This window comes from Panicum virgatum, chromosome 2N, assembly GCF_016808335.1.
Source record: "Panicum virgatum strain AP13 chromosome 2N, P.virgatum_v5, whole genome shotgun sequence".
NCBI classification, from domain to species: domain Eukaryota; kingdom Viridiplantae; phylum Streptophyta; class Magnoliopsida; order Poales; family Poaceae; genus Panicum; species Panicum virgatum.
Genome location: NC_053146.1, coordinates 2276751 through 2287970, shown reverse-complemented (window position 1 = coordinate 2287970; position 11220 = coordinate 2276751). Strand labels below are relative to the sequence as shown.

At 44.1% G+C, this 11220-nt stretch overlaps 2 protein-coding genes across 2 annotated transcripts; one reads left to right on the top strand and one right to left on the bottom strand.

The window, feature by feature from the left end:
• Positions 1-438: 438 nt before the first annotated feature.
• Positions 439-5666, bottom strand: LOC120663002 (pathogenesis-related protein 1-like). Its single transcript, XM_039942041.1, has 2 exons — positions 5269-5666; positions 439-926 (listed from the first exon to the last, which is right to left on the bottom strand). Exons 1-2 carry the CDS (start codon positions 5276-5278, stop codon positions 439-441), a joined length of 498 nt encoding a protein of 165 aa, XP_039797975.1. The 5' UTR covers positions 5279-5666.
• Positions 3661-6772, top strand: LOC120663000. Its single transcript, XM_039942038.1, has 7 exons — positions 3661-3885; positions 4155-4196; positions 4291-4422; positions 4872-5101; positions 5682-5718; positions 6253-6310; positions 6409-6772. Exons 1-7 carry the CDS (start codon positions 3748-3750, stop codon positions 6486-6488), a joined length of 717 nt encoding a protein of 238 aa, XP_039797972.1. The 5' UTR covers positions 3661-3747; the 3' UTR covers positions 6489-6772.
• Positions 6773-11220: the final 4448 nt, after the last annotated feature.

The window sequence follows — 11220 nt, the reverse complement described above, 5'->3', positions numbered from 1 at the left end:
GTTTCTAAAAGATCACATGATTTTATGGTCGATTAATTATATATGTATCATCACAAATTTATTCATCACATGCCATGCAGCCTATGCAGCTGACAACGTGGCACAATTTAGACTCTATTATTGAATCCAAATGCTAATATAGAGTGGGCTAAAATTTAGACACATGTATTTCGATCACTGTCGGATTCTGAGAGTTTGCCATGTGCCCCAAGTACATGGCGAAGTCGCCCTGGCACACAGCGACTACTTCGCTGAGAGTGGCCCACGGCGAAGCCCCGACGCCGGACACGATGTTGTTGCTTGAGGCGTGCGTTTTGTTTGAGGCGCACGGCAAAGCCGTAGTTCGCCGTGTGCCTCATTGGTGAACTCTGAGTTTCCGGTAGTGATCGTAAAGGCAGCATGCACGCAAGTGTACGGCAGCCTAGCTAGCTACTCCAGCTAGTACGGGCTCTGGCCGACGACGTTGCCCGGCGGGTTGTAGTTGCAGGTGATGAAGACGCCGCCGCCGTTGTCGCAGACGACGCGGGCGCAGGCGACGGCGGTGGAGTCGCGCCACACCACCTGCGTGTAGTGGCCGCACGACCGGCCCTCCGGCGCCGAGCAGCTGTTGCTGCCGTGGTCGTACCACCGCTTCTCGGACACCCACGACGCCACGGCGTCGGCCGCCGACCAGTCGGCGCCGGCGGAGCCCCAGAAGATGTTCTCGCCGTAGGGCCCGCCGGAGTGCACCAGCGCGCAGTCGCCCCGCCGCTGCGCCGCGTAGCTCCGCGCGTAGGCCGCCACGGCGTCGTCCCAGGACACGGCGCCCACGCCGACGTCGGACCGCGCCGCGTTGTGCGGGTCCACGAAGTCCTGCGGCGAGTCCTGCGCCGCGCACGGCGCGGCGAGCACGGCGGCGGCCGCGAAGGCCGCCAGGGCCAGCCACGCTGCTAGCTTCGACGACGCCTCCGATCCGGCCAGTGACTAGCTTGATAGATCGATCGATGCGCATGAGCTGAGGCGAGTAGCCGGCCGGGGTACTTATATATATAGTGCTGGTAGCGAGGAGGAGGAGGAGGCGATCTCCAAGCCAGTCAATGATGGCTCTTAAAAGATTTCCAAGAGGGGAAAGAACTCCATGGAGGCGATCGCGCCTTCTTCCCTGCCGATAGGATCGGCGTGATTAATTTGGATTAACAAGACAACTTGTTTCTTAGAAGGTTTACTTTATTCGCTCTCGGCCGGCTGGCCATGCCTTTGTTCGTTCTTGCTTGGCCTAAAAGATTATATGTTAGGGTTCCATAAGATTACCAAGAGTAGACAATATAATACGACATCGTCGAGGTAAAGTAGTACATATGGCTCAAATAAATGAATTTTAATTTGTTAAAATTTATTTATTTCAAAATATTAAAAAATACTACAATATAATAAAATTTATTCATTTGAAGGTTGAAATTAATTAAACGATGGGGAACGAATGAAGAAGCCGGCGACCTTGAAAGAAATCACGACCGGCCCGGCCCGGCCGTTAGCTTAAATTTCGTTCCCGCCAATCGCGGCAGATTGGACAGATGCTTGTATAAAAGATTAGCGTGCGCGCGGTAAAATACATCGGAGCTGATCGATCAGTTTCGGTCGAGAGAAGGGTGTTGATATATAGATGTTGCGACACGTACGACAATAAAATATCTTGACATTTTTCGAAGCATGATATCTATCGTGTGACCAGATCTTTGGAAAGAATCAAAGAAAGTAGACTTTCGTTTGAACTAGGCACTAATAAGATTATATATGAATGGGAGATGACTACATTAATTCCCAACTGATCCGATCTGACGAACTAACGAAGTTACTCGTGCACCAATGGGAAACGGAGGACGGTGAGGCGTGTTGGATGAAGATCAGCAGATGCAACAATGCTGTAAGAGCATCTCCGAAAGTTTGCCATATTCTACTTGGCAAATCTTATGATTTGTCAACTCTCAAAATTATTTGCCAAGTAAAAAACAATTCCTTCTCCAATAATTTGTTATTTCAGACTTGGAAAAATGAAAAAAAAGGCAATAGGCAGCATGCAAGCAGGGAGAAATATTTATTTTTGTGGTCAGTACGTAGCATGCAAGCAGAGAGAGGATTTGTCAAGTCCTTCCCCAAGTTGCCATATATGTACGGTGAGGAAGGGTTTTTGCCAAGTTGCTATATTTTGCCAAGTCGTTTGCCAAATTGTTGGAGGGGTGTTTTAAGTGTTTTTTGTCAAAAATTAAGGATGCCAACTCCATTTGCCAAACTGTTGGAGATGCTCTAAGAGAAGGAAAAAAAAACTCGTCACGATTGCCTTGTTGATTACGAACGTTAATGAGTTGGCAATTGCTTACGTTTAGCCTTTAACCGTCCCGTGACACACGTCTTGCTCGGTTTTGATGAAACTTGCGTGCCCAAAATTGATCACAAACTTGCATGCGTATACATGCAACTGCTGGCAATGCCAAGATTAAATGGTTAAAGAGTTCAAGTACGCCTCTCAACAACATTTCTGCTGAATAATCTGGATCGATTTGGGTCCGATCCCTTTTTTTTTTGGAAACGAACTGGTCCGATCCCTTTCACTTGCTTGTCAACCCTCAAAGCAACACCCCAAGGGTCTCTGGATAATTCCAAATCTCGTGATGGTTATGACTGACATGTGGATGTACTGATAAAGCTCGATTGCACGTCTCGTGAGCAAGATATCGTCGGCATGTGAAGGGGATACATGCATGCTTCTCTTCCTCTCTCACCAACCAAAGTAAGTTTTTTTTAGAAAAAATTCACCAAAAAATTTCAAAGTAAGAATATATTTAGATACTTCACTGCATTAGTTCAAAAGTCTTAGCAGTCTGCTGATTTTTTCGTGTGCACGTAGTGTTGCTTACATCAATTCCTAGTTCGGAAAGCATTCAGCTAGCACTGCATAGTGCATGGACTTCTCTTGGTTTCAGGAGCATATAAAAACGGATGTTTGGTCACGGCTATTGTTATTCACCATTAACATTTTATTGGAAAAGTATTGACCATTAACTGGGCCTCGACTAGATATCTATTGGTCTCGGGTAAAAATTTTTTTATGCCTCAACTCTCTAACTCACACCACACGCACACACTCACACCCTAGTGCGCAAGCTAAATCTACTCTTATACAAAGAGGCTGCACGTGGTTGAGAGGTATCCGAAGTTAATCAGGCTTCGTACATGACGGACACGTCACTCTGACCATTATGCCACATCCACGCGTGAGGCAACAGCTGCAGCAGGAGAAATTGAGAAAAACCCCGGGGAGACACCAAGCGAGCCGAACCTGGTGGGCAGGAAGGCCCCCACCGGCTCCTGCCACCCGCGGTTCTGGGTCTCGGTTAAACTTGACCATATAAAAGCAACAGTTCGGGAGCCGTAGAACAAACGGGCCGCAACTAACCTCAGCATTGCGCAACAAAGGCCCGCATATCCGCATTAAACGAATCCCGAAACGGTGGGCTGCACAGGCATGGAAGGCCCACTTGAACCTCCTCAGCTCTCATCATCTCACACAACCTGGGCCCATCCTCCTCAAAAAAACACACAACTTGGGCCCATCGATCCGTTCTACCCCACCGGCCCAAGGATTTGTTTTTCTGGGCCCACTTGCAGGCTCCGCCCCTTCACTCTCTCCGGCACGCAGGCTCCGTCTGTCGTCTCGCCGGCGTCACGGCACCTCCAGATCCCCAATCCAGTGCGCGCGGCAGCGGAGCCATGGCCAGCCGCCGCGACGGCGAGCACCAGGCGAGCCCGTGGCGACCTGGGGCGCCGGGGGAGGAGGGGGACTCCAGCTCCTTCCCCTCCGCCATCATCCTCTTCGCGCTCGTCGGCGCCACCGCCACCACCGCCGCCGTAAGTCTGCTGCTCCCCGCGCCCAGCCTCTCCCTCGCCCCGGATTCGTGGATGCATTCCTCGAGCCGCGGCGGCGGCGGCCGATCCCGATCGATGTGTAAATTCTCCTAGGCCGCCTCGTCAGGCTACTTTGCCGCGTCTCTGTACTGTGGTTGCGCGGAACCATTCTTCTGAGATGATCATCCACTTGAAATGCTTTTACTTGTTCATTTTTTCCTTTTGCAATTATACGTTATGATTGGTTAATTGGTTTCCCTGGAAACTTGTAGGTCGGCCAACTGCGCCGGACGGTCAGATGGTTCTACGCTCAGGTACAACAAGGCGTGTCATTTCTAGCATTTGTTATTAAAGCAACGTTCCTGCTTTAGAGAGGAGTTTTTAGAAATCTTTTCCCTTTGATTGAAGCTTAGTAGGTCGGAACCATATGTGTACTGGGAGGATATACCTCGAACTCGAAGGCCAAATCGGTGTGGTGAAGCCTGGGAACAATATTACCAGAGGATGCGCGAAAGAAGCGAGGGTCAAAGGGAAAGAGTGGTCAGTTCCCTTCTCACATACAAGAGATAAGAAATGCATTTTAAACATTTGTATACTGAAAGTGATGCTACTAGACTATTCACTGTGCAGTCCAGAAGACCATAACTGTTTTGTCATTATTCAGTTGCTTCTTGACTTAGAGATGGACTTGCCAAAAACCATCAATTTGTATGGCTTATATTATCGACTCAGTAAAATATAGTTATAAAGCAGCCAACATCATCGATGATATATGTTGCCTGGTGGAAAGCTCCCCGAGTACTTTTTACCCTATTCAGAATTATGTCAGTAGAATTTCGATATGACAATATGTGTTTGAGAAATCTCAAGTAAAGAGCCATCTTAAAAATTGGTCACTATCTTAGTCATATGTTTTTCATTGTATTTCATACTGAATTACTGGCAATTTGTTTCAGCTAATCCTCAGCCAACAGTAGTGATTTCTGTAGGAACGCATTCGTCGCATGCAAGATGTATTTAAAAAGGAGAGAAGTAAATGTCGGGACTATCGAACTTGGGAAAGCCATAATCCCAACTATTATCAACATAGTCAAAGAGATGAGTGGTACTGGGATGCAGAAGCATTTTATGCCAATCAAAGGACAAATTTCAGGTCGATGCCCAGGGAAACTATGAGTTTCGCAATGTCACGTCACTATTCTATTTTGGGTCTTGACAGGTATGTAGTAACACCGATTCATGTCAATGAACATTCCATTTATTTCTGAGCTTCATGTGATGCTTGCCTCGTTTGTTGTCAACCAATATCATTCTTGCCCCCCTTATCCATCTGTTCTATCAATAGCAGTCAAGCATGTTAGCAAAGAAGCACTGGCATCCACTTACATGTGGCCATGCGCTGATGCAGTTTTTAGTAACTTTGTACCTTATGATTGCACTGGGCTAAACATAAAGAGTCACCCTGCTTTGTAGAGATAATTAACCAGCTGTTCTGAGTATTTTCACATAAATTATGCTACATTTTCTTTTGCCCTGAAATTGGTGTTAGCATGCCTTAATGTAGATGTAGGTGTAGTATTACAAATTTGTACTTGTACATAATATCTATATTTTTCGTTTGGCATACATATGTAACATTTACAACATTCTACTTCATCCATGGGCCTTATGGGCCAAATATATAGACTATGTACTAATATGTACTACTACACTAACTACTTAACGGTAGAGAATAGAGATGTTAAGTAAATGATATCATGATGATTGCCCGATGGAAGTTGTTTCTTTTCATTTCACAGGTCAAGATCAGAGCCCTTTTCAGATGCTGAAATCAAGGTGCCTTCTTGTACCTGGTTATTTTGTGTCTAATGAATATTATAGCTTCAATGAGTGCAATGTGTTCTGTTATAGTCTGTTGCACAGACTCTCCAGTTTTTTGTTGGGCCAGATCCAAACAGAGAGTTAAAAGTCACACATTTTAAAGATTTTTTTACAGAACTTTTGTAAGTTAATCTCTGCAATGCTGAAATGGTAGCCATGAGCTAGAGGACTTAGGGAGAGGTGTTCAACTAAATATGTTTTAGGAATTTAAAAATTTGAGACTCACTCAGCAGCACCTTCTTATGTGCTGGATCACTAAATTAGTAGAATAAATTTTGTACTCTGTATCCAGGAATAGATAATTCAAGTAAGCAAACCAATGCATGGCTGCACAAGGAGACATACTTCTGCCTAAATTCTTGATTGTCCCCATTAGTCGGCTGAAAATTGGGGTGGCATGTGTTTTATATTTTCTTTCATGTCTGATAGCTAAAGCGTTCTGGTAATCATCTATCCAATTTTCTTACTTGCTTTATGGCTGCATTTCAGAATGCTTTCAGGAGAAAAGCAATGGAGTATCATCCAGACCAAAACCAAAATAACAAAGGTAAATGTGGTTTGTTGTTTCTTCCCAGCCCCTTTCTGTAAATCTGACATATGTCCATCATGCAAATCTGTGCTCAATAGCTGGCTTTTTTTTTGCAGAGGTCGCTGAGGCAAAATTCAAAGAGGTTATGGATTCTTACGAAGCAATAAAATTGGAACGGCAAAATGGAAGCTGCTGATTGCATCTACAGTTGGAGGGAACGCTGTATATATGTCATTTGACCCGAGACAACCAATATCAAGACTATAAACCATATGCCTCAGACAAGCTGATGCAAGTTTTCCTTGATAATCACTAATAAAGCCATGTAGAATAGATTGGTTCCCACTGGTAGAAGACACAACTTCAGTGTGGCGCTCAAAAGGATGAGTGACTTTGCTGACCTTTGTTTTTGTATTTATTCATGTTCTGGTTCTTGGTTGCATTATGTATCAATAAGATATACTGGCGCATTTGTTGTTGCTTGGCACAATCTGTCTCAATTGCCATGATGCTTGACGACTCGAATTTATCAACATGACAGGAAGGGTCAAGGAGAACCTATTTCAGACACTACAGTGTTTCAGACAAGAAAGCAACCCTTACTCACGATTGCTAAATGCTGCGGAACAGCTTAATTTACTTAAACTAGGCGTATGGCCCGCGCATTTGCGCGGCTAGTATTGAAAATTCAAAAATTCGCATATTGTATCCTTACTTAAAGATTATACTATTTTTTACCATACATCACCCTATTCATTATCGTAAATTATGTCTTATTGTTGGTTAAAATAATTCAATTATGATCTACCTGTAATAACAATTTAATTTGTTGAGCTTTAATAATATCATGCATATAATTATTTTTATTCTTATTTTATTTTGATTGATTTTTGTTAGCTTTTGTTTTTATTAATAGAATACATTTGTAACTAATACATAGCTAATTGGTATTTTATATTTAATTTTTCATAATGGCATTGGTGGGTGATTCTTAATTAGGCAAAGAGGTATTTTAGTCTAATTTTTATCATAATGGCAGTGGTGGGTAATTTTATTTTTCTATTTTTCTCCGATTAATGTGAGAATTTTTAGGCTTTGAGAGCGAACGTGAAGGCTTCATTTGTTGGCTAAATAATAAGATAATAATAGATTTGTTGAGTTATGGTACTACATGGGCCGTCTTTGATAGGCTAATAGGATGCATTTCACTTCAATTTTGTGCTATGGGCAAATGGAAAATGCAACTGCCTCAACTGTGCAAGCCATGGCATGTCTTGCCTGACAAAAAAAAAAGAGAGAGAGAGAGACTTCGTTGCTATGAAACAACTTGCTTGTGAATCCTACAGTTGCCTTCTTTCTTGTAACGGGAAGGATTGATGAGATCATCCGCGGAACCGAACGGATTGCGGTGAGAGCGAATCTAATACTGTAACAATGAGTCAATGACAAAGGGTTGCTTCAGCTTATCACTGACTGATCATCCACTCTTTTTAGTTTTGTCACCATCTCCTGTGTGCATGTTTTGCCTTCCATGGATGTCACTAGGGTTCGAAAGCGAAAAAAAATGTACACATGTCAGGTTCTAGAACGGCTACCTGCTGTTCCGGCGTGTGACATGCTGCAGATTGCAGTGACACTGTTGGTGGTGAAGCACTGAAGCTGATGTACACTGCACACGGCTTGGTGTGGATACGGACACGGATCCCTGACGAATTGAAGGTCCTTTCTCCTTTTTCTTGCCATTACATTTCTACTTTATAAATTATTTTGCACATGCATGTTTGGATAATATTTCTCACCGTAGAGTTTTTACTCTGACTTTTTTTACCGGAGCTTCTGCACCATCTTCTTTTTGAACAAGTCAAAGCAAAGCATAAGAAGGTACTGTGGCATCCAAAAAATCGGAGCACTAGTTGGTAACGGTCACATTGTGCAGGAACCAACGAGTAGCAGCAGCATGCTGCTAGCAGCAGGTACTAACAGCACCATAGTAGTGATAGCTTAGTTTTAAATCCCAACCAGAGGATGATCAGTTGGGTTACTGGAAACATTCCAATACGTCAACCTCGATTTCGGCGAGCCCTTGTACTTGAACGCCCTTTCTTTTTGCAAACGAGGATGAATGAATCTACGTTCGTACCCTCGAGATGCTAAGATTATTGATGAAACCTATGCAAAAAATGTCTTGTTGTCGTTGGCTTCCTGTGTGTTTGTTTAATCAATAAAGTGGAGAGCTCGATCAGCGTTAAAACTTGTACGAACCAAAGTACCCAACGATCGACATTCTCTTGGACTGCTCGTCTCTCCTTTACTGTTTACACTGACTGACTAGAACTACTGGCATGCACCATCATCTATGCTCTTGTTTAGTTGTCTTCAAAATTTCAAAATTTTACAAGATTTCCCATCACATCGAATCTTTGAACGCATGCATAAAGTATTAAATGTAGCTAAATAAAATAACTAATTACACAGTTTGTCTATAATTTGTTAGACGAATTTTTTAAGCCTAGTTAACCCATGATCGGATAATAATTACTAAATACAAATGAAAGTGCTACAGTACTTTACACCCTAAAGTTTACACAACTAAACAAGGCCTATGTCATAAACTCAAAGCAGTGACATGATATGGGTCCGGTTTGTTTCACTAGCGCAATAAAAAAAAAAGCTTGTATGCGTGGAGTACTAAATATTCATTTATTTGTAAAACTTTTTCACATATGAGTATAATTTTTCGAGACGAATCTAATGAGCCAAGTTCTACCATGATTGGCTATACTAATGCTACAGTAACCATCCTCTAATTATGCGATCAAAGACCTCATTAGATTCATCTCGCGAAATAGCGCAGAGGTTGTGGAGTTAGTTTCGTAAACCATTTTTATTTACTACCCCTAATAAATAGTCAGAGTTGTTTGCAGTAGCTTGTGCTATTAAACCAAACAAGACCATGGTTTCATCTCCCAATAATAAAAGTACTCTGTTTGAGTGGCTATGGTTGGTGATGGTGCAGATTTATTGCAAGAAAAAAATACCACCAGCTAACTGGTAGTTGATGCTAATTTGATGTGAACCATCTCGTGTACCACCATTCCAGAAAAAAGAGAGTAAAGTTTGATGCCTACTACTACTTCCAGTTGAATTTTGGAAATGACATTTCACAGGACAAATTACGATCCACTGTTCACTGCCGCCGCTTTTTTCCCTCTATTTATTTGTACAGCCTGGCTCAGCGGTACCATGACATGTGCTGCATCCATTGCACCATCCACAGCGTTTGCCTACTAGTTGGTAGGTCTGAAACCAACCATTCGTCACATGAAACATATACTCTTAACTACTATACACCATGGAGAGTATCACACCCTGAAATTTTTAAATTTCAGGATGTGATTAAAAATAAAAGTAAAACAACAATTTTATCGTATTTTAAAATTTCCCAACATTTATTTCTCTTTACAGGAAATTTTAGTATAAGAAAATAAAATAATTGGTTGTTTTTCTAAAGTAAATAAAGTTGTTGTTCTTGTTTTGCATCCATATTGCAATGCGCTGTTTTATTTGTCTGACTTCAGTTGAATTCAAATTCAAATATGAATTTAAATGAAAGTGATCAAAATTTAAAAGGCTTTTCCTTTTCTTCCTTTCTCTTTTGGGCCCAAACTCCTTCTTCCTTTCCTTTTTCTTTTCTTTCCCGAAGCCCACCAACCGGCCCAGCTTCCTTTCTTCATCTTGGCCCAGCCCAATCCGGCCTCTCTCCTTCCTCTCTTGCACCCACCGACGGGTGGGACCCGCTGGTCGGGACCATCCCCGAGCTCGGGTCGAGCCCGGCCGCGTAACGCCACCGTCCGCGCCTTCGGCCCGCACGCCGAGGCTCGCCCCGGTCCCCATAAATCGGGCCGCACGACCCCTCTGACTCCCATCGACTCGTGTCACCGCCTTCCACCGCAAACCCTAGCCCTAGCGCCGCCTCTAACTAGAGCTCGGGCCGCCGCCGTCGACCTTCTGCCTCGCCGTCTCTCGACGCAGACCGAGCACCGCGAGAGCTCCTCTGTGTGGTGAGGACCCTCACCGTCTCTTTTTCCCCTTCTACTTCGCTCCCTCTCGACGGAAATCGCTCGCCATCGCCGCCGTTCCGCCTCTCGCCGCCGCAAGCCCCATCCCGGTCTCCCACTCACCTTTCTGAGCCGTAGATGAGTTCCCTGTCCCGCGTGCTCTCTCCCAGTCCAAACCCGAGCCCAATCCGTGCCCGGATGGCCGTTTTCGGCCAAGTCCGGCGAGCTCCTAGGGCCGTCGCACATGGCCCCCTTCGCACATGGCCCCCTTCGCCCCTGAGCTGTCCGATCGAGATCCTAGGGCCCGGATTAGATCTAACCTGAGTCAAACTAAACATACCGGTCAACCCTCAGACAACTTGCAAAAGAGCCCCTTGGTTTTTCTGGAATCAACCCGTCGTCCACCGCAGTTCAAAACTATTTCTGTTTTAGTCCAAATCTTTACAGAAAACACCCCAAGTTTTTCTAAAATCGAGACGCCGTCCAAAGCTTTAGTTTTTGCTCGCTAGCCCCTGTAGTTTAGGTTTAATCTCATTTTAGTCCCTGGTTTCTTTAGAGCTAGCCCCTGGAAGTTTAAATCTATCGCAAACAAGCCCCTGGAACCTTGTTTTAGCCATAACTTCATCATTTTAACTCTGTTTTCAACGATCCTTGTGCTCACGTGATCCTTGCAACGTGTGCAGTAGCTTTATCACCTTATTGTCTTCTGCAAATCTTTTATGCTAGCTCTTCACGTGTATGTTTAATCGCGACTAGATCCCTCAATCACCGTTTAGTCCAAAGTTTCTCCGTTTTAGCTCCGTTTGAGTTCGTTCTTGTTGCGTTAGTCTTCTAAAAGGCTAAACTATCGTTTAATAGTGTCGTTTTGCC

Coding starts and splice junctions, on each gene's coding strand:
- LOC120663000 (XM_039942038.1), top strand. CDS start 3,748: ATGGCCAGCCGCCGCGACGGCGAGCACCAGGCGAGCCCGTGGCGACCT. Junction 3,886..4,154: donor CCACCGCCACCACCGCCGCC/GTAAGTCTGCTG, acceptor GGAAACTTGTAG/GTCGGCCAACTGCGCCGGAC. Junction 5,719..6,252: donor TTTCAGATGCTGAAATCAAG/GTGCCTTCTTGT, acceptor GCTGCATTTCAG/AATGCTTTCAGGAGAAAAGC.